Below are 24,314 nucleotides of genomic sequence, written 5' to 3' on the forward strand. Positions count from 1 at the left end.
AGTACCTACAGAACTGATAATTACAGAGTTATTCCTGGGAAAGGCACACTGAAGCACTGAGGGATAATTGTAATTATCTGTAATTACTCTCAAATGTTTAAGGAAGAAAATGCAAATAGAGATGCAGGTCAGAGATTTAAAAGTAAATTCATCAAATATTAGCATTAGATAATGTGAATGAACTTCTATATAAAGTTCTTTGAATTATACCTGCAACTTTTCTCTAAGTATAAAACTATTTCAAAATAAAAACAATTCTTTCAGTTATATTTAGAATCAGACTAGTGACTGTTTTCTTGTTATTACCTGTTGGGTTTTCCTAAATTCTTCTAAAATCTTTGCTGCCATTTCATAATCTTCTAATAAATGGTAAGCAATAGCATAACCAATCCATGATGCTCTCTGTGCAGGCCGAAGCTGAAGTAACTGATACCGTGTTTCCTTCAAGGGGAAAAAAGTTTTTCTTAGGTTTACAGTTCAGATAGATGCACCTTTAAAAGACCACATGAATTTACCCCACAACACTATGTATTTTGCTACAAAATGCTAGAAATGGTGATAGAAAATAGTTTGAAACATCCATATTGTATAGCTTTGAACTAAGCACTATGAAGCCTCCAGGCTATGACTTTTTTTAAAAAAAGAGCCACACACAGTGGCACACACTTATAATCTCAGCTATTTGGGAGACTGAGGCACAAGAATCACAAATTCAAAGCTAGCCTCAGCAATTTAGTGAGATCCTGTCACAAAATTTTTTAAAAAGGGTTAAGGATGTGGATCAGTAATAAAGTGCCCTTGGGTTCAATCTCCAGTACCAGATTAAAAAAACAAAAAAAATTAAAGACCAGATATCCTTTTTTATTTCCAAATCTATCCACTTCAAGAACTAAGACAGGATAATAACAATAGTACAAAGGAAAAAAATTATTCAAAAATTCTTCAGAGGGCTGGGGATGTGGCTCAAGCAGTAGCGCACTCGCCTGGCATGCGTGCGGCCTGGGTTCGATCCTCAGCACCACATACAAAGATGCTGTGTCCGCCGAAAACTAAAAAATAAATATTAAAAAATTCTCTCTCTCTCCCTCTCTCTTTTAAAAAAAAAATTCTTCAGAAAATAAAGTTCCCAACTACTAAATGAAGATATATAGAGAGAAAGCTCAGCAGGTACAACAACAAAAAAAGAAAAGAAAAAAAAAAAGAAAGAGTTAGGAACAAACTAAATTCAAGACTAACTTAAGGGCTAAAACTAAAACTAAAGCATGACATGGTGGTGTGTAACTCGGGAGGCTAGACCAAGAGGACTTCCCCACATACAATCCAAGAAAAGTAAATTCAAACTACAAAAAAAGGTTATTCTCAAGGAACGTAAAAAGAGAAGGAAAACAAAGTTTGTTTTCCAGGAAATGTGGAAAGGCAGCTGAGGATGTTGCTTAGCATGCATGAGGCCCTGGATTCAATCCCCAGCACAACAAAAAAGGAAAGGAGTGGGGTGCAAAATAGTAAGTATGAGTTAAGAGTTACAACATGTTAGTACCAGTCAAAGGACTGGACTTATTTTTTTAATGAATTGATTAAATCAGCCTGACAAGAAAATAAAGTCAGATTTTAAGATGTACCTGTTCTAAATTGGGGGGGGGGGGGGTCGATTTAAATTCTTTTCAAAAATGAAGTCCTTAAAGTTCTAAAGAACAGTATTTTCCTCTTAGAATAAAAAAATTCTGTAGTTTACTTACCCTGTAACCCTCAAGATCTCGCATTTGAATCTGTAGTAAGGAAAGGTCCCTCAAGATTTGAAGATTGTCTTTATCCCATTTTAGTGCATTTCTGTAACACTTAATGGCTTCATCATACTTCTTGTCTGACCTCTGAAGAAGGCCATAAACATGCCAACCTAAAGAACTCAGTTAAGGATACAAACTACAATTCAAGAAACAGTGTTCCAAATGATTCTCGAAGAAACTTGGAAACCTACAACCACTGGTAAAAATTAACTTGAAAAAAGGTGCAGAGAAGAATACAAAGATAAAAGGGAGTTAATACAATGGAAAGGAGTACAGCATTTGGAACCAGAGGAAAGTAGGCCTACCCTGCCTTATTATCACTCACCTTGCACAAGTTAATTTCTATAAGTTTGCTTATTAAAAAATGTAAATGGATATAATAAGAGTGGAGCACAGTAGTGATGACTAAATGTGATAACTATAAGGGTTCAGTATCTGGTACAAACTCAATGAATACATATAATAAATAAAGGAATTATCTTTATTATTAAAAGGAAAAAGAAGCCAGGCCTCCATGGTATATAATTATACAATATCACGTAGATTTTTCTTTGGCTAACAAATGATATACTTAGCACAGTAAAAAGTTCCTAAAAGTCAACCACATATAATATTAAATCATTCATTCATTTAATAATTATTAAGAAGTCTTAATAATTAGGGTGTAGGTGAACAAAACACTTGAAATTTTGCTAAATATTTTAGCTATTAAAATTGTTAAGCTCACAAAATAGGTACAAAAATATTTGCCAAAGTTTATTTAAAATATAACACACAATTTTTCTCCATCTTCCCTCATCCATTTCTTATATATATATGTAAATTTTTTTTTAGTTGTATATGGACATAATATCTTTATTTATTTATTTTTATGTGGTGCTGAGGATCGATCCCAGTGCCTCACACATGCCAGGCAAGTGCTCTACCACTGAGCCACAACCCCAGCCACCCTCATCCATTTCTATTTGATCCCAAAGATCACATTTTCCTTAATGAAATAAAATTTGTTTTGCATTTCATCACTATCTTTATAGCATCACAATGAGGTGGGTGAAATTATCCCCATTTTGCACATGAGGAAACTGAACCCTAATATCACACAGAAAGCATAGTTGCATTTCAAATCTACATGAAGTACATTATAGTCCAAGCCTGTATTCCAAAGCCTGGGCTTTGAACTATATGCTACTGTGTCTAATATTACTTATTATACACACACTCTCTCTTTTATTTTTCTCTAAAATTATGATCATGATAAAGCTGCATGGTGCCTTAGTCCAGTCAGACTGCTATAATAATATAGCTAGACACAGTAATCTATAAACAACAAGACACTTATTGTTCATAGTTATGGAGGCCATGAAGTCCGAGATAAAGCAAATTCAGCATTTGGTGAGGCTTGTTCTCACTTCATAAACAGCTCCTTCTAGCTGTGTCATCACATGACCAAAGAGTTTCTGCTGGCCTCTTTTATAAGGGCACTAATCCCATATTTGAAGGCTCCACTCTCTTGACCTTTTCACCTTCCAAACCATTACACTGGTAGTTAGATTTCAATTATGAATCTGGGGAGACACAAACATTCAACAATTTCTCCTCCCCCTTTTTTAAGGGTAGGAAGAGCTTTCATAGACATTTTTAAATGCAAATCCCATTTATATGTGAGACAGATATACTGTTAAAACACAGTGGGTCCAGATGAACACGTTGGTACACTCTTGTAATCCAAGCAACTCAAGAGGATGAGGCATGAGGATCTCAAATTCAAAACCAGCCTCAGCAACTTAGCAAGGCCCAGTTTCAAAAACAGAAAATAAAACAAAACTCAAAAAAAGCCAGGCACAAAATGTTGCACACATATAATCCCAGCAGCTCAGGAGGATCATAAGATCAAAGCCAGCATTAGCTACTTAGCAAAGCCCCAACTAACTTAGTGAGACCCTGCTTCACAAATAAAAAAATAAATAAAAGGAGATGGGGGGGGATGTGGCTCAGTGGTTAAGTGCACCAAATTCAATTCCTAGTACCAAAAAAAAAAAAAAAAAAAAGGGCAAAAAAAATCATGACAGGTCTGTTAAAATGTTCCCTGAATGAAGGCAGTTGCTATTAACTCAATTTCAGAGAGAAAAATCTCTTCTGGAATTGCATAGTAAGAAGAAACTAGACCAAACTGCTGCCTTAGCTCAAAACACCCCATTTAGTCCTGAAATATATTTCAAAAAGGATACATACATGACTCTTCAAGTCATTTCTCAGACCTCTGCGAACCAATTCATAAGCTTCTTCCTTTTTTCCCAAGCAGTTCAACGTTAATCCTTTCATAGCCAGGGTTTCTATTTTTAATAACAAAAGGGGGGGGGGGAGTAAAAAATGTGAAAGAAATTAAACATTAGAAATAAAAATAGTCAGCAATAAAACATAATCATACCCTCAAAAAAAATGCTATGTTATGCTAACAATTAAAAAATTGAAGGAGATTACTGACACATTTCCAGAATTAAAATTTTAAATCCACAAACCAAATAAGCAAAGACTTCTAAATTAATTCTTGGAGACTCTCCTATAGTTTTCTTTCTTTCTTCTTTTTTTAAGATTAAAAACATACATAATGCATGTACATCTGACCAGAAAGATGACCTAGTAATTTATATACTGACAACATGTAATCACTCTTACTACTATTTGTTCTCAGGGGAATTCCATGGGATGACCTTTAAACTATGAAAAGCTATCTTAAAAATAGACTTTATTTCTATGAACCTAATTATGCAAAGGTTAAATTTACTCTTCTGATTAAAACATAAATACATAAGTTACCTACATTTCTGATTTTCATAAATTTCTTTTAAAACGATTTTTTTAGGATTACTAAATATATGAGTAAAAGATGTCCAAAACCTGCCATTCGCAGTCAACAGATTCAAAGAGAGAACTGTGGCAAGTATTACGTTTCCAGAATAGATTTCTAATTTTATACTGTATATCCTATGAAGTGTAAAGGTATAAAAAAATGTTAATTGTCGCATGCCTGTAATCCCAGAAGCTCAGGAAGCTGAGGCAGGAGGATCACAAGTTAAAGCCCGCCTCAGCAAAAAGTGAGGAGTTAAGCAAAAACAAAGCACTAAGCAAATCAGTGAGACCCTATCTCTAAATAAAATATAAAATGGGGCTGGGTATGTGGCTCAGTGGCTGAGTGCCCCTGAGTCTAATCCCCAGTAATCCACCTCCCCCCCCCAAAAAAAGTTAATTGTCATTTATTTACCTAATTTTAAGACAAAATTTACAATTTATAGAGAATTTAGTGAGAAATAAAAGATAAGGACTAAAGGTATAATCAAAAGGAAGATTCAACAAATACAGTTTTAAAATATTTTCACTGAAATTATGACACTTCACATGCACCTGATTTCAAAATATGTTAAAATACAGGGAGCTGCAGTTTAAAAATAATCAAACAGTGTGAGGGAAATTGTACTTTTAACAATGAAATATGGTACTTTTCTATAGTATCACTATGTTACTACTAAAATGGCCACATTACCAGTATGCATACTTTAAAAATGAATATAAAACAACCTGATATCCAGCTGACAAGGAAAAGGAGATGCATTTAGATACTTTTATCAGCATTGCTTTCCATCCAAACAACTGCAGTAAAAGTAAACACTGAAATGCAGTGAAGGAGAAAGTACAGTAAATGTAGGCAAGACTAAAGAGAGCTAACAGAGAATTATTATGCCCCTCCCCTCTTCAATACTAGCACACTACCAAATTCATCATGGATGAGCTTTCCAAGGTCTGCACTGGCCACATCTGCAAAAGCTTATTTTTCCTTTGCCTCCTCATAGCCACACACTTCTCCAGTTGCTCTACAAATATCTACTCATCTACTTTCATACTGGGAAACTAGTAAACCACCCCAACTTTATATTAAATGTCTTAAACATGACTCACTTTTGAAAATCTAAGACACAATCTAAATATCAAAAAGATAGTTCATGAGTGAAGACCAAAAAGGTCACTTTCTGAATAAGCTTATTGATAAGGAATAAAATTTAGAACTTCATGAAAGTTCTAAAGTAAAATTTTCTTATAACATAATTTTACGTAAATAAGCAGATTGCCCTTTTGGTCCTTCTATCTTTCCTATATAACTAATATCAAATTAGGAATAAATCAGAATTCAAGTAGAATGTGCTATCCATTAAATTAAAAATTTAGTATTGAATTTTATTTTCTCACAGGAATGAAAAATAGGATTCATTTTCTCTGGAAAATAAAAGCAGCTGAATAAAAGAGCCCAATAAGAAGCTAGAAAGACACGCAGTAAAAACATAGTATTTGCTCTTACCTCCATGCTCTGCAAATTTGGGATTAGAGAGGATTTGTTTACAGAACTTCAATCCATTTCTATACTGTTTATGTTCATAACATCTCTGTCAAAAATAAATAAATAAATAATGTGAGTTTACCAAGAAATGCAAAATGCAAAACCTTTAAATTCAATGTTAAATTTTTAATTGTTAAGTGTATTAAATGTTATTTCCATATTCTTGTAAGTTCCACTAAAATGCCACTAAATATATAAAAACCTCAAATACAGAAAGTAAAAGTCGTTGAGACATAAAATAGATTCAAGTATCATAAGCTAACTCAAAAAAAAAAAAAAAACAAAAAATCTAACAACTGAGTGTCATAGAAAAGTGAAAATAATAAAAGATATAGGTATCATATTTTTAAACATTTTCTTTTTATAAAGAAATGAAGTCTTTTAAGCTTAAAGTGCTAAAGAAGTACATACAAAATATCTAGAATAAAAGACTCAAGCTACGGCATATAACAGTGACATTTCAAAGCCTTGGAATAAAAAGATACTAAAAGCTTTGGCAGGGGTGGGGCAACAAATAAGTCACATAAAAAGGGTATATAATCAGAATGACACTGAACTCTTTATTCCATTGTTGTACTCATTTTGGTGGTGCTAGGGACTGAACCGAGGGACTCAAACATGCAGAGCATGTATGCTGAGCCATACCCCTAGCTCTTTTATTTCACATAAATGAAATATTGTTAACAAACAAGAGAACAAATACACAGCCTTCAAAATCAGAATGAAAATTAAGTCTCAATAATCCCAATCACTCAGGAGGCTAAAGAGAGGAGGATCACAAATTCAAGGTCAAGTCTCAGCAATTTATTGAGGCCCTAAGCAACTTAGCAAGATCCTGCTTCATTTAAAAAAAAAAAAAACTGGGCTCAATCCTCAATACCATATGGGGAAAGAAAAAAAAAAAAAAACAAAACACATCCCATACCCAGCCAAATTACTATTAATTAGATATATAAGTAAAATGACATTTTAAAGTATTTTCAGAAAGCTAAGCTTTCATCCTCATATACTCTTAAGAAGCTTTTTTCTTAAATAATTTTTTAGTTGTTGATGGACTTTTATTTTTCATTATTTGTATGTGCTGCTGAGAATCGAACCCAGTGCCTCACCCATGCTAAGCAAGCGTTGTACACTGAGCTACAACCCAGCCTGCTTTTAAAAAGGAATTCAAACAAAATTTAAAAAGACAAGACTAAGTACATAAGGACTCTAATACACAAATAAGAACTATAGCAACTTCAAATTGGATCAAGAAACTAAAAGATTCCCATAGGTTTCTACTAAGAGCAAAAATGCACCTGTTGTGCTTGATAACATGGAAAACTATTATAAGAACAAGACAAAAACATTCGGGAAAAATGAGCAACAAGTCTATACAAAATCAAGCAACTGACTAAATGGAAAGGTATTGACTCCAAGGAAAACAAACACTGGTATATAAAAGGATATGCAGGGGCAGGGGACGTGGCCTAGCATGTGTGAAGCACTGGGTTCGATTCTCAGCACCACATGTAAATATTAATAAAATAAAGATCCATCAATGTCTAAATTTTTTTTTTTAAAAAAAAAGGATATGCAGATTTAGTGAGATGTCTGACCTAATAGTGAACAATATATGCAATGTAAGTATTCAGTACTGGTTTATCAAAACTTTTGATGTAACTATGAAGGAGAAATGAGAAAAAAGAAGTAGACAAATGTGTCAATGATTTTTATTAATCAATAGTAAATAAACATCTTTAGAGCTACATATCAAGAAATAATGATATTGGGCTGGGGCTATAGCTCAGTGGTAAAGAGCCTGCCTTGCCATTAGAGCAGATTATGCTAAGTCAAGCTAGCCAATCCCTAAAAAACAAATGCCAAATGTCTTCTTTGATATAAGGAGAGTAACTAAGATCAGAGTAGGGACGAAGAGCAGGAGAAGAAGATTAACATTTAACAGGGATGAGAGGTGGGAGGGAAAGGGAGAGAGAAGGGAAATTGCACGGTAATGGAAGGAGACCCTCAGGGTTATACAGTGGAGGGGGTAGAGAGAGAGGAGGGGAGGGGAGGGGAGAGGTGGGGAGGGGGGAGGGGGGAGGATGGGAAAGGCAGTGGAGCACAACAGACACTAGTATGGCAATTTGTAAATCAATGGATGTGTAACTGATGTGATTCTGCAATCTGTGTATGGGGTGAAGGTGGGAGTTCATAACCCACTTGAATCAAAGTGTGGAATATGATATGTCAAGAAATTTGTAATGTTTTGAACAACCCACAATAAAAAATTAAAAAAAAAAAAAAAGAGCCTGCCTTGCGTGTGGTGAGGCACTGGCTTTGATTCTCAGAACCACATAAAAACTACAACTAAATATTAAAAAAAAAAAAAAAAGAAGAAAGAAAGAAAGATAGAAGATATATATATATTACTAAGCAACAAGGGGGAAAAACAGAAAATAAAGAGCTTAAGTTGCTTGATTCTGGACTGGAAATGCAAGGGGGCAGAGGAAAATAAGGGAAATATTTTTCATCATAAACCTTTTACAGTTAATTTACACAGGTATCAAAATATGGTTTCAATGCCAGGCATGGTGGTGCACCCCTGTAATCCCAGCTTCTCAGGAAGCTAAACCAAAGGATCGCAAGTTCAAAATAAGCCTCAGCAATTCAGCAATGCTCTAAGGAACTTGGAGAGACACTGCCTCAAAATAAAAAGTAAAAAGGGGTAGTGATGTTCAGTGTTTAAACAACCCTCAGCTAAATCTCTAGTGCCAAAAAAAAAAGTTTTTATAAAAATATTTTAAAGAATTCTATTTTTCAGGAAAAAAATATGTATTTCAAAGATAACTGATGCCAGAATTCACCACTACAAATTTAAACAAATTTACTCATAACTTCTTGAGCAATATACTCAAATCTGGGAGATAGTTAATGCAAGTATAAAATAGAAAATATACAGAAACAAAACAGTGAAAATGTGAACTTTTACATTCAGCATGAAGAAATCATTGATTATACTCATGCTACAGCAAACTAGAGTGAGATGTATTCACTATCTCTACTTTGATATTTTGCATCTCAAACCTAATTACAACACAACTAGTTTTCTTCCCTAAAAGGTATTCTTTTTATTAAGTCTTTGCCATCTCAGTAGATGCCTTCACCTCAATTCACTCATCTAGCTGGTTAAGCAAAACTAAATAAATATCTTTGGTATTTCTCCTTCCCTCATATTTCTGTTCTCTAGTAAGAACTGTCATCTCCAGCTTCTGTGCAATAGCTTCCTAACCAGTGTGCATATTTTCTCTGCCCTCCAACATTCTAGGAGATGAGAAGAGGGAACGACAGCAGGAGTAACTTGGGAGCTATCATTAATCACAAGTGGTCAAAAAAACAAAATAAAATAAAATATAAGACCAATAAACAATATTTAGGATTCCTCTCTATTTAATAGCAGAAAGCCCAAGAACAATTTGCTTTTCTTATAATAATAAAATGCATTGAAAGAAGCTGTGATAAAGACTAAGCTGATTAAAAGGTATTTTTTTTTTAGTTTTTCCTATTTCTGAAAACTACATATGTACAAAGAGCCTAAGTGTTATTGTGCATAAAACCACCATGAATGTATGAAAAATTATTTCCCTAAAAACATAGAAAGCTTTCTAAGATCTAGAACAAGATAAAATGGCCATTTTCACCACTTCTATTTAACACATACTGGAAGTTCTAGCCAGAGCAAATAGGCAAACAAAATTGGAAAAGAATAAGTCAAATTGTCATGGTTTACAGATAACAAAATCTTACATGAAGAAAACTCCCAAGGGCACCAAATAACTTTTAGAACTAATAAATTCAACAAACTTACAGGATACAAAATCAATGCACAAAAATCAGTACTGCTATATGCCAATAGCCAATGGTCTGAAATAGAAATCAAGCAAATCCACTTATAATAGTTACCAAAAATAATAATACATTTAACCAAAGAAGTGAAAGATCTCTACAATGAAACACTGATGAAAGAAAGTAAAGCAGACACCAAAAAATGGAATACCTGATGTTCATAAATTGGAATAAATAATGTTAAAATGTCCATATTTGGTCTGGGGTTGTGGCTCAGCGGTAGAGCACTCGCCTAGCACATGCGAGACCCTGGGTTTGATCCTCAGCACCACATAAAAATAAATAAGTGAAATAAAGGTATTTTGTGCAACTATAACTAAAAAATAAACATTAAAAAAAATCCATATTTGAGGCAGGAAGATCGCAAGTTCTCAGCAAAAGCGAGATGCTAAGAAACTCAGTGAGACCCTGTCTTTAAATAAAATACAAAATAGGGCTGGGGATGTGGCTCAGTGGTCAAGTGCCCTTGAGTTCAATATCCAGTACCAAACCAAAAATATATATGTATTATATATATAACAGTCTTCAAAGAACTAGAAAAAAAAAAAAATCCTGAAATTTGTATGGAACCATGAAAAACCCTGAATAGCCAAAGCAATCTTAAGCAAAATTAACACAGGAGGAGGCATTAACATTGCCTGACTTCAAAATATACTACAAAACTAAAATAAAACAATTTGGCATTGGCATATAAACAGACACAGACCAATGAAACAGGATAAAGAGCCTAGATATTAACACACATATCTACAAATAATTTTCAACAAAGATACTAAGGATATATAGTGGAGAAAGGATGGTCATCTCCATAAATGGAGCTGGAAAAACAGGATATACACATGCAGAAAAAGTAGACCCATATCTGTCACCAGATTCAAAAAGCAACTCAAAATGGGCTGAAGACTTATAAAGCCTCTAGAAGAAAACAGAAAATGCTTCAAGGCATTTGAATGGGCAAGGATTTTTTGGCAACACCAAAAGCACAGGAAACAAAAACAAAAGTAGATACATGAGGTTGCTTCAAACGAAAAATCTTCTGCACAGTAAAGGAAACAAGAGCATGAAGGACAACCTACAGAATGGGATAAAATATCTGAAAATTATACATCTGACATGAGCTAACATCCGGAATATGTAAGGAACTCCAACAACTCAATAGGAAGAAGAAGAAAAAAAAGAAAAGAAAATTATCTCATTAAAAAACGGTCACCTTGGGCTAGGGTTGTGGCTCAGTGGTAGCGCCCTTGCCTAGGATGTGTGACGCACTGGGTTCAATTTTCAGCACCACATACAAATAAATAAAAGGTCCATCAACTACTAAAAAATATTAAAAAAAAAAAGGTCACCAGGGCTGGGGTTGTGGCTCAGTGGTAGAGGGCTAACCTAACATGCATGAGGCACTGCATAAAAATAAAGTTATTGTGTCCACCTAAAACTAAAAACTAAATATTTTTTAAAAAACGGTCATCGGACATTTCTCAAAAGACATTAAAAAAAAAAAAAGCCATACAAATGGCCAACAGGTACATGAAAAAATGCTCAACATCACTAATCATCAGGGAAACGCAAATCAAGACCACAATGATATATCACCTCACTCCAGTAAGAATGGTTCTGATCAAATAAAGTAAATATAACAAATGCTGGGAAAGATGTAGAGAAAAGGGAATCCTCACCCACTGCTAATGGAAATGTAAATAAGTATAGCATTATGGAAAATAGTATGAGGTTCCTTAAAATATTAAAAAACAGAACTGCCAAATGACACAGAAATCCACTCCCAACAGAAATGAAAGCAGTGTATAAACAGATACATGCACTCCCAATGTTTAAAGCAGCACTATTCATAATAGCCAAGAAATGGGGGGAAAAAACTATCCATCAATTGAGATTCTAATATGTTAGGCCAGTGCTATAAAGCTGTTTATGAAATAGTTGCTAAGATTTAAACTCTAGACAATATTGCCCATTAGAATTTTTGTGATGTTGATTTTCTTTAATATTAAATACAGCTTTCCATCATTTTATTTCAGCTAATACCAAAAAAAAAAAAGTATTTCCCTGAAACTGTCTAAAAGAAATGCAGTATCAAATCAAGATAAATGATAAAAATTCAGCTTGGTTGAAATGATGCCTGGGATTTCTTCAACATAATCAAGGGAGGTAGGGGTCACAGACAGAAAAGAGAATGAACCAAAAATTGGTAACTGTCAATGTAAGGAGATATGATCATTATATTATTCTCTACTTTTTTTTTGTTTGAAATTGTGTCTGTAAAATGTGGACATTAACAACCTTGCATGGGTTGGTCAAGATTTAAATGCAAATGTACATAAAAAACCCGAGTAAGCACGCAGTAAAAATATTTAAATAAAGCACTATATTATTAACTAAAGCTTATAACTTTAGACCCAACCAGCTTCAATGATTATAGAGAAATCTGAAGCAGAAACTAAATTAAAACAGAAGAGAACAAGAGCTGATGGTAATGTTCTATATCTCAAAATGAAAGCAGTTGCACAGATGTATGCATTTGTTACAAATGATAGGACATATACCCATGACTTCATGCATTTCACTGTGGATAAATGACACTTCAATTTAAAAAAAAATTTTTTTTAATGTTTTTTGCAAACAGACTAAAAAAAAAACACATTGTCTCTCTCCTAAAATTCTTTTAGTTGGAGCTTCTGTTTATAGATAATACTATATTTTTGATATCTTATGATTTATGGCAAACTACCACAACTATGGGACAAAAATTCTTTATATTGTATTTTAAAATAAGTTTGTTTATTTTAACAGTGTAAAAATGAAATAAAATAAGATCCACCAAGGTAATACTTAACAAATCAAGGCTATTTTATAATATCCCTTAAACTAAAGGAACTTCAAATGTCATCTGGTATAAGTAGTCAAACAGCTCATGTCTGGTGCCAACTATTTTCTTTATTTTTATTTTTATTTTATTTTTAGGTACAGGTGGATACAGATCTTTATTTTATTTGAATGTAATGCTGAGGATCAAACCCAGTGCCTCACACATGCTAGGTGAGCCCTCTACCTCTGAGCCACAACCCCAGGCCCCAACTGACTATCTTTTAACTACCAAAATGGTTTTACATAAATGGACCCAAGCTCCACCAACCTTTAAGCTGATAACTTATGGAACTGGAATCAGTTTAGTTTGCAAGCTAAACATCTTTTTCCTTTAGTTATTCCTTATATGAAAGTTTTAAGTCCCTCTGACATTCTGATCAGTCTGAGGTTAACATAATATTGTTCTCATATTTCTATATTTTTAAAAAAGTAGTAAAGTTAAAAAAAATTGGATGCATTTTCATCACTGTGACCAAAATACCTGACAAACAACTCGAACAATAAAAAGTTTATTTTGGGCTCACAGTTTCAGAGGTTCTGTCACAGTGGGCCAACTCCACAGGTGAGGCAGAGCTTGATGGTAGAAGTATGTGATAGAGGAGCACTGCTCCAATCCTGGCAGCCAGAAAGCAGAGAAAGGGGAAAGAGGTGCAGGGAAAATGAACCCTTCCAGGGCAGTCCTCAGTGACCCACCTCCTCCAGCCACGCCCCACCTACCCACAGTTTCCACCCAGTTTGTCCATTCAAACTTGGATGGACTGATGAGGTTACAGTTCTCATAATTCATCTCACCTCTGCATATTACTGCATTAACACAGGAGATTTTGGAGACACTTCATATCCAAACCATAGCCCTGGAGGACTGAAATAACTTGTCCACTTTATTTTTCCAAATACACCTTTTTAAAAAATATATTTATTTTTTAATTGTAGTCGTCAATACTTTATTTTTTTATGTGGTGCTGAGAATTGAACCCAAGGCCTCGCACACGCTAGGCAAGCGCTCTACTGCAGAGTCACAACCCCAGCCCAGATACACCTTTTTTTAAAGACATTTATTTTTTAATTGTAGGTGGACACAATACCTTTATTTTATTTGGTGCTGAGGACGGAACCCAGTGCCTCAGGTGTGCTGGGCAAGCGCTCTTTCCTCCGAGCCACAACCCCAGCCCTCCAAATAAACCTTTTTTTAAAAAAATGTGTCATCAGTATTTCACAAAACAATGGACATCTTAATATTTTAAAACAAATACAGAGTGTCAGAATAAAATAGACAAAAAAAGGTCTGACAGAATTTGACATCAACACTTCTGTGAAGGATTGGCCATTAGGGAGTCATTCATTGGCATATATTTCTGGATATTTTGGGCCCAGAAGTGAAAATTATATACAGTCTTCCTAGCAGCAGAACTGAAGGTAATAATCACTATCTGCTTTCAGAATACTATACTGTTAATGTATCATAAAATGTGCAGCTTTTATTGGCTCTTTCATTTTTTCAGCATTAAATTATGTCATTTGAAAAACAAAAATTGAAGGGGAATTTAGGATTCCAGCTTATGAGCAGATTTCTGCAAAACTCAAGTATATTCATATGACTCAGTCAGCTATGAAATAGAACTTCATAATTATTTCAATGATAAATTTTCCCAATGGAGACTGGAGAATGATGAAATGGCCATAGGGGCACAGAAACAGAAATATACAGTTATTAAAAAAAAATAAATAAGATTAAAAAAAAAAAAAGAATATAGACGGGCTGGGGATATAGCTCAGTTGACAGAGTGCTTGCCTTGCATGCACAAACCCCGGGGTTCAATCCCTAGCACCACATGCACACATACAAAATTGGCAAATCTTACTGTATGTTAACTGTACCTCAATAAAATTGACATAAAAATTGCTGTAAATGAATACACATTTTAAAAAGAATATAGAAAACAGTTTAAATGTGTAAGAATTTAAAAAATATTTCCATTAGCTGGGGTTGTGGCTCAGTGGTAGAGCACTCGACTAGCACGTGCAAGGCACTGGGTTCAATCCTCAGCACCACATAAAAATAAATAAAACAAAGGTATTGTGTCCAACTACAACTAAAAAAAAATTCCATGAGCATTCTTGAGATAATAAGCATTCTTCAACAAAGAAACCAATAAGAAAACTTCAACAAAAGGTCTATTGGGCAGGGGGGCGGGCTGGGGTTATGGCTCAGTGGTACAGTGCTTGCCTAGCATGTGTGAGGGCCTGTAATCCCAGCTGCTCAAGAGGGTAAGGCAGGAGGATCTCAAGTTCAAGCCAGCCTCAGCAACTTGGCAAGACCCCAATCAACCTAGTGAGACCCTGTCTCTAAATAAAATACAAAAAGGGCTGGGGATGTGGCTCAGTGGTTAAGTGCCCCTGGCTTCAATCCCCAGTATGGGGGGGGGCGGGGAACAGGGCTGGGGTTGTAAGCACTGGGTTCGATCCTCAGCACCACATATAAATAAATAAGTAAATGAAACTCATCAAGTAAAAATAACTGTAAAGTTATTTTTACATGGAAAAGGGGAAAGTAGAATAAGGTCATTCATTGCCCCACACATAAAAAAATGAGACTCAACAGCTTCAATTAAAGCATACACGGGGCACTGTGGCAAAGGCCTATAATCCAGCAACTCTGGAGGCTGAGAGAGGAGGGTCGCCAAGTTTTGAGGCCAGCCTCAGCAACTTAGCAAGACGCTGCCTCAAAATAAAAAGTGCTGGAGATGTAGCTCAGAAGTAAAATACCCCTGGTTTAAATCCCTAGCACTATTAAAAAAAAAATTTAAAGAAGAAAAAAAGAAACTGACAAACCAAAAGCAAAAGCCTAAATAAGAAAAAAGAGGGAGGAACACCCCTGGGCTTGTTTTCCAAAGAAAAGTATTTCAAGAAACAAAGCTTAAACCTCCTTCCTTAGGTGTGTTACAAAGCTCTTCAAAAAGTAACTCAGTGAGGCTTGTGAATGGAAATATGTATTGCCCAAGTCAACATTCTGCTTTAAACAATAATAAATGCAGTTAAGTTTTTAAAAAAAAGAAAGAAAAAAAGACTTAAGATTGTTAATTTTTAAGGCATAAATATAAAGATAACTAAAATGTAGGCTGAGGGTATAGCTCAACAGTAGTGAGTGTGAGGCCCCGAGTTTAATTCCCAGGGGGTGGGGGAAATATATTTTTTCCATATCAAAAAATAACAAAAATAGAGCAAATAGAAATATCACAACGTTAAGGGCTGGGGTTGTGGCTCAAGAGTAGAACGCTCATCTGACATGTGAGAGGTCCCGAGTTCAATCCTTAGCACCACATAAAAATAAATAAATAAAATAAAGGTATTGTGTCCAACTACAACTAAAAAATAAATATTTTTCAAAAAGATGCACAGTTAAATATAAGATCAATTCACTGAAAAAGTTGAAGTTCACAATAATATACTAAAAGTACCATTTACCAGGTATTTTCATTACTTTAAAAATGTATTGTTTCTGGGCCAGGATTGTGGCTCAGTGGTAGTGTGTATGCCTAGCATACGTGAGGCACTGGGATCAATCCCCGGCACCACATAAAAATAAACAAATAAAAGTATTTTGTCCATGTATAACTAAAACAAAAAACTTTTTTTAAAAGTATTGTTTCCCTACCCTATCCCCCCATTTAATAACTGGTCTTAAAGAGAATAAATGATAACCAAGAGCAGTGGCACACATCTGTATTCCCAGCAATTCAGGAAACTGAATCAGGAGGGTAGAAAGTTGGAGACAATCCGGGCAACTTAGCAAGACCCTGTCACAAATTTCAAAAAAAGGGGGGGGGGGGGCAGGGCTGGTGATATAGTTGAGTGGCAGAGCACCCCTAGGCTCAATCCCTAGATTCATACACCAGGCTTCCTCCATTAAGTATCAAAACTGATTCAAAACACAAATTGGAGAAATGTGCAATATTTTATTTCCTTGTTTTTTTTTTTAATGGTATCTTTTTTTTTTAATTTTTTTTTTAATATTTATTTTTTAGTTTTTGGCGGACACAACATCTTTGTTTGTATGTGGTGCTGAGGATCGAACCCGGGCCGCACGCATGCCAGGAGAGTGTGCTACCGCTTGAGCCACATCCCCAGCCCCTATTTCCTTGGTTTTAAAACATTAATCTCACCACAAAAATATTTAGAGTGAATTAGCTTGTATCAAAAGGTCCTTTAACAAAGGATACATTGGAAGAAGTTTAAGTCACCCTGGATATCCTTCTTCAGTGGCAGTGTAAATAGTATGACCCTTCACAGAAACTATGTACAAAAAGACCAGGGGCTCTAGCTTAGTTACTAACCACATGGGGAGAAGAGCTACCCAAACACAGGCAAGGTGATCTTTATAATACTAAGGTAATGAACAGTAAATTCTGTAGTAATGCTTGTTTTCAAAATACACATTGGGGGCTGGGGATGTGGCTCAAGCGGTAGCGGGCTCGCCTGGCATGCGTGTGGCCTGGGTTCGATCCTCAGCACCACATACAAACAAAGATGCTGCGTCCGCCAAAAAAACTAAAAAATAAACATTAAAACACACACTCTCTCAAAAAAAAAATATTTAAAAAAAGAATATAAATTCAATAAAGCTGCTTAAAAAAAAAAAACACACATTGGCTCCAACATGGTTTATTAGGGGCCACTCTTTAAATTTCATGCTTGCTTCTATAGAACTTCACATGCCAGAACACTAGGTGAAAACAGAAAAAAGCGCCCAGCTGAAACAAGTCCTGTAAGCAGGCAAAGCACACAGGCACATACATCAAACACCTACCAGCTGCCTCAGTTCACCTTGTGTGTTGGGAGCCACCTTAAGCCACATCCACCCACCTCTGATGTTACCATTGGTCAGATTTCAGATAATCTTCCTTCTACCACTTCTCAACAATTCACAAACTCCAATCCTTCAGACCCCACTTATGCAAGCAAGTTTTTGGTGTTTTGTAGAGAAAGTGCAACATTTACATAGTAGTATTAACGCATTTGTTAACCATTAACATGTAAAACTATGCAACCATTTTTATTATGTTCTTATCTTTGCTTTTAACCTCACTAACAATATTTTTGAATATTTTTGAATGCTATGCCCTACTCCATTTCCTCCATTTTATTCATAATTATTAAATATCTTCTTCATGATTTTGCAAAGTACAGAGACTTTTAGAAACTTAAATGCCCCCCACCCGAAAACAAACAAACAAACAAAAAACAAGGAAGAGGGGAAAAAAAGAACCTATGTCCTGATACAACAGAACTAACTGTATATAAAACAATTAGAAATATCCTTTTAAAAAATGCAGTCCTGGGGCTGGGGTTGTGGCTCAGCGGTAGAGCACTTGCCTAGCATGTGTGAGGCACCAGGTTGGATTCTCAGTACCACACACAAATATATGAATAAAATAAAGGTTCATCAATGTCAAAAAAAAAAAAAAGCAGTCCTAGGCTGGGCTTGTGGCTCAGTGGCAGAGCGCTTGCCTCTGCACATGTGAGGCACTGGGTTCGATCCTCAGCACCATATAAAAATAAATAAAATAAAGATATTGTGTTCATGTATAACTTAAGAAAAATTATACAAACAAACAAAGATAATGAGTACTCTTCCCAGACACAGTGGGTTACGCTTGTAATCCACCAGCTCAGGAGGCTAAGGCAGGAGGATCAGAAGTTCAAATCCAGCCTTAACAAAATAGTGAGGCCATAAGCAACTCAGCAAGGCCTTGTCTCTAAATATAATATAAAAAGAGCTGGGATTGTGGCTCAGTGGTAGAGCACTTGCCCAGCATATGTGAGACATGCAATCCTAAGCACTGGCTATACTTACTATAATTTCCTTAAAGGAATATCACAGATTTATATCAGCTAACATGCAAAGCCTAGCATAAAATGTACCTCAAAATATTCACTAAAATACTAGTTTTTCATTCTTAAAGATTTTGATCAGTCTTCAAGCACAGATAATCAAATGTGATCTTGTAATCCCCAATAAGCTCTCTCTAAAAAATAAATATTATCATTTTAATTATAAAAAATCATCTTGGAACCTATGTTTCTCAATTTTCAAATCTATTTAGCACCTGAATAAAACTGTCTTTGCTTTTATTTTAATCTTTAAAAAAAAAAAAAATCATCCTGGAGGGTCTGGGGATGTGGCTCAGTGGTAGAGCACTTGCCTCACATGCACAAGGCAATGAGTTCAATCTCCAGCATCACAAAAAAAAACAAAACAAAACAAAAAACACTGCTTTAACTGGAACAATAATCATGTATGAAAGTAGACAACCAATCCTAAAAGTTAGGCTTTTTTTCTCTTATGTTTATAATTTTTAAAACAAACTCTCATGTCTCCTTTAATGTAATCAGAGAAAAACCTCAATAAGATTAATTTCCCCAGGAGAGCTCTGAGAAATTTCAACTTATCTCAACTAAAGATATGTTCATATACTAGCCTAAGAAAATCTCAGTAGAGTGTTATCAGATAAAAACATTGGCCTTTCCAGCAATTATTTCTACACAGGAATTTTTATGCACTTTATAAACAATTTTTTTTTTCCCCCAGTACTGGAGATTGAACCCTGGGCCTCAAAAAACTAGGCAAGTGCTCTACCACTATGTTACAGCTCCAACCTTTTTGGCTTTTCTGAGACAGAGTTTCACTAAGTTGCCTAGGCTGGCCTTGAACTTGCAATCCTCCTGCCTCAGCCTCCAGGTAGCTGGGATTACAGGTGTGCACCTGCTTATCAAATTAAAAACTTAGGACATAAATTGTATTGCTCCCTTATCTCGAAGGGGGAAAAAAACACATGCAACAAGATAGACTAGTATTTTTTAAAGTCACAACTTGAATCTAAGTTTGTAAGCTTGCATCATAAAAGAACTTAAATGTTTTAAGTGTACAGCTGACATTCAAAGGAAATCCCCAAAAGTCAAGAATGTCACCACAGCATCCAATTCCCTCCACACCTCAATATTTATATAAAACTATCTCTTTAAGATTCTTCTTCACTTGCACTTCTCAATATTAGAACTGGCAAACGACATTCTTTCCAGAACCATTTTCACTTAGAATCTAAATTTTTCTCTCTTCAACAGAGATAATGCCCGTAAATAGAAAGCAAAGTTGTATGTACTCATGAATGCTGATGGCTGGCTAACGATCACTGATGAATTAAATTAAGCACCTTGCTTTCTTTCCCACACTGAATTCCCAACATACCTTGCCAAATTCTAAGAATTCAACTGAGAAACACTCATAATGCAACCCTAATCTACAAAAATTTCCCAATATTGTATACCCCCGTTTCATAGTTATCATATACAATGGTCCTCAACCCTAACCTTGTAAGAATCAGCTGTAGAGTTTTAGGAGCAAGTGACTGAGCCTTACCAACTGGAGATTCTAAGTCAGCAGGCTCCCTCCTCACACCAAACTCATATAATGTCCTGATACCATTTTTTTCCTCCAATGCTAAAACAACCAAAAAAGAAACAATAAAATTTTCCTCTAGCTTTGCTTTTCTGAGAGAAGGCTGCTTAAACAAACCAGGTACCATTATTCATTCACAAATGAAACCTCCAAGATCTTATCAAGGATAATATAGGTTCTGCCCCATATCCTATAATTACCTCAAATAATAATGTACTCTACAATGCCAAGGGCCAGCTTAACTCCTTTCTCCAAAAATATTTACCCAAGCACACGTCCTTAACCTTTCTCTTGCCCTGTAATCATTATTTCAACACTCATTTCATGCAACAATATTTATTAACATTTACTATATGTATTAATATTTACTATTAACATTTATTAATATTTGCTACATTTCAATTTACTGTGGATCACTTTAACCACTGTTAAGTACAGTGATTAGTAAAACAAAGTTCCTATCCTCATAAAATCCACTCTTAAATTTTTGTTAAATGGTGATAAATGATATTGGAGAAAAATAAAGCAAGGACAAAAGAAATAAGTAAGAAAGTACTCCTGGTCAACAAAGACCTCTAAATAACACTTGGAGGACACCTGAGCGCAGTCCTAAAAGAAACAGGAGAAATGAGCCATGTAGTTAACTGGGGGAGAAAATTCAAACAAAAGCCCCTTGCACATGATTCTTTATATGACCTGATTTTCTATGTCCAAAAATGCTTTTGTGAACAAAGAAGATATACTTGAATTGATGCTGTCAGACTGCATTGTCAGAGGCAGAAATATTAAAGGAAATGAGAACACACACTAAAGAGAGAGATCCCTCCACTTAAAGCAGGTTGGTCAGCAGCCCTCCAGCATGCCTCTTAGGAAACTGTCCCTTAGCCAGTGCTTCAATGCAATAGTTGGGATGGCCATTCTATTATCATCAAAAAAATAGTTTGTATGAGGCCCAAATGACCCAGAAGGACTATAAGGTTTTGAAATACCTATAGAATGGAACATTAAATTCAGTTCCCTATTAAGTTATCATCCTCTTTCCTAAAAATATAGTGCAGTCACTCTTTACTTCACTAAAACACCCTAACTCCCCCCAAATAATCTGCCAAATAATGTACTTTTAACCTGCTTTAAAAAAAAAAAAGAGAGAGGAGAGAGAATTTTAATATTTATTTTTTTTTAGTTTTTGGAGGACACAACATCTTTGTTTGTACGTGGTGCTGAGGATCGAACCCGGGCCGCATGCATGCGCGCTACCGCTTGAGCCACATCCCCAGCCCCTTAACCTGCTCTCTTAACGCAAAAGAATCATTTTCTTTAAAAAATTTCAGGTTTCTGGGGCTGGTGCTCAGTGGTAGCGCACTTGCCTGGCACTAGGTTCGATTTTGAGCATCGTGTATAAATAAAGGTCTACCAACAACTAAAAAATATATAAAAAATAAATAAAAATAAATTTTAAAAAATTTCAGGTTTCTAACACCATACACATTTTAAACATAAACTTTGTCAATATAAAACTTTAAAAATGTATTTATTGTTCACTCATACTACACCTCATTCCAGAAAGGATTACAGCAAAAGTGTCAAAGTAAAGAAACAAACAAAAGAGTAAATTTACCACATCATCAAAAGGTTTTTCCTCTCACTAGATTTTTACAGGCTTCTTAAAAAATTGTGATTATGGGCTGGGGATATGGCTCAAGCGGTAGCGCGCTCGCCTGGCATGCGTGCGGCCCGGGTTCGATCCTTAGCACCACATACAAACAAAGATGTTGTGTCCGCCGATAACTAAAAAAAAAATAAATATTAAAATTCATTCTCTCTTAAAAAAAAAAATTGTGATTATAAGAATATACCTATAATCCCAGAGACTCAAGAAGCGGAGGCAAGAGGATCACAAGTTCCAGGTCAGCACCAGAAATTTAGTGAGACCCTGCCTTAAAAAAAAAAAAAAAAAAAGAACTGGGGATATAGCTCAGTGATAAAGCACCCCTGGATTCAATCCCCAGTACCACCAAAAGAAAAAAAAAAAAAGCGATTTTAAAAAAAATAACAAAATGATTTTTTTAAACAACAAAGTATATTTACATCATAGCAAGATTACATTTAGTTTTCTCATATTACTCATTTTATAAATTGTCTTTATTTTTTAATTGACATGATTATAATATTTATGGTAAACAAAGTAATATTCTTCAGATCATGGTAACAGGTATATCCATAAGCTCAAACATTTATCATTTCTTCATGCTGGGAATATTCAAAATCCTCTACTAGCTATTTGGAAACACACGATTAATTGTGCCAATCAAGGTTACCCTACTGTGCTGTAGAACATTATAAGTCATTTCTCCTCTCCAAATGGACCTCTATATCTATTAACCAACATCTTTCCACCCCTCCTCCCACTCTGGAAAACTTTAAAACACAAATTTATTCTAGTTTCTGGCTGGGTGTGTGACTCAGTGGTAGGGCACTTTGCCTAGCATGCACTAGGCCCTGGGTTCAATCTCCAGCAGGACAGAAAGAAAACAAAACAAAAAGAAATTTATTCTAGTTTAAACTTTTCGTTACTATGTACAGAAGGGAATTTCACAGCAGGTAAAAAATTGTTTCTATTTTTTGTTTTTTCTTTGTCATATTCTAAACACAGGCAATACAAGCAAAACTGTATCAAAACCAATTTCAAAACAACTATCTGTATTTGGATGCAAAACTAAAATTCTATCACAAGGAAATTTAATTTAAATCACCTTGCCGAGTTTGATCTCCAGTATCACACACATGCACAAAGTTAAAAAAATAAATCAGCTGTCCTTTCATGTGCACATGGAAACCTACTTGGTAAGAATTCCTAACGTGAGCTTTTTCAGCAACTAAAACTTATCTGCTTTAACTGTAAAAACAACCCTTTTTCCAAAAATCATATGAAATAATTTACCTATAATATGTGCAAACCTAACAATTACAACTCTTTGCCTACAAAAGAACCCTTCCCTCCCCTTATACTGCTACCCAAAATATCCAAACACTAATACAAACATAAAACACTAATACAAATATACAAACACTGGGGGAAAAAACCCAAAAGTCTGATTCCCGACTCCAAAACTAGCTACTTGCTTAATAAAAATGCCCATTTTAAGAGTATGAAGAATAGCCGGGTGCAGTAGCAGGCATCTATAATCCCTTAAGAATGGGGAAGGTAAGGCAGGAAGATCACAGATACAAGGCCAGCAACACCCTGTCTCAAAAATAAAGAAGAAAACTTCTGGTAAACACAATTCTTTAAACAAAACCTTACACAATATATATATATCGTATTAAATTAACAAATTATAGACAAGAAACATTATGCAGAGGTTTTTTTGACTAACTTCTATCAATGCTTACTCAGAAGTAGAATAGGGCCAAATGTGCAACAAAATTTAATTTTAGATATCAACTAAGCCAGGCAAATCTACTGCAGAAACTGAAATTTTTGCAAACTGTGTAAACAAGGCTTCCACTGAAAAATTAAGGCCAAAACATTTTCATTATTTTTAAATTGAAGCTTCACATTTTTAGAAAGCATAAGCTAACTTCATTTCCTCCATAAATTTACAAATATAGTACAACAAATTATGTAAAACCTCAAAAACTGAATGGTGCCAGAATGATTTAACAGTTACCAACTTACTAACATTTGACTTAACCATTCAAGTATGTCCACCTTCATCACAGAAGGAAAGGAAAAAAGGCTTAAAATAAAGAGCTAACTTACTATAAAAGTTGAGCAAGCTGAAGTAATTTGGGAAAAAAATACTATCCTTTTGTTTAATATTTTCTTCACTCTTAATATAAGAGAAGGATAAGGACATTATTTCTCTTCACTATTTTATTTCGTGATTTTCATATTTCTTTTCCTACACTTTGTCAC

General features: G+C 34.9%; 1 protein-coding gene across 3 annotated transcripts in view; it reads right to left on the reverse strand.

The window, feature by feature from the left end:
- Naa15 (N-alpha-acetyltransferase 15, NatA auxiliary subunit) overlaps positions 1-24,314 on the reverse strand; it is a 69,934-nt gene that overhangs the window by 42,718 nt on the left and 2,902 nt on the right. For 2 of the 3 annotated variants that reach the window (XR_011708034.1, XM_027926631.2), the window contains exons 2-5: positions 6,136-6,220; positions 4,013-4,117; positions 1,737-1,894; positions 307-441 (exon numbers count right to left, since the gene is read on the reverse strand). Coding sequence is in view for 2 of the 3 variants with exons in the window: in XM_027926631.2 (XP_027782432.1) it covers positions 307-441; positions 1,737-1,894; positions 4,013-4,117; positions 6,136-6,220 (483 nt within the window). In the remaining variant the exon portion in view is untranslated. Of the gene's footprint in view, positions 1-306; positions 442-1,736; positions 1,895-4,012; positions 4,118-5,360; positions 5,451-6,135; positions 6,221-24,314 lie in introns of those variants that run through there. The other variant, XM_071614658.1, reaches the window with a different exon arrangement.

Source organism: Marmota flaviventris, chromosome 7 (genome assembly GCF_047511675.1).
Source record: "Marmota flaviventris isolate mMarFla1 chromosome 7, mMarFla1.hap1, whole genome shotgun sequence".
Lineage (NCBI taxonomy): Eukaryota > Metazoa > Chordata > Mammalia > Rodentia > Sciuridae > Marmota > Marmota flaviventris.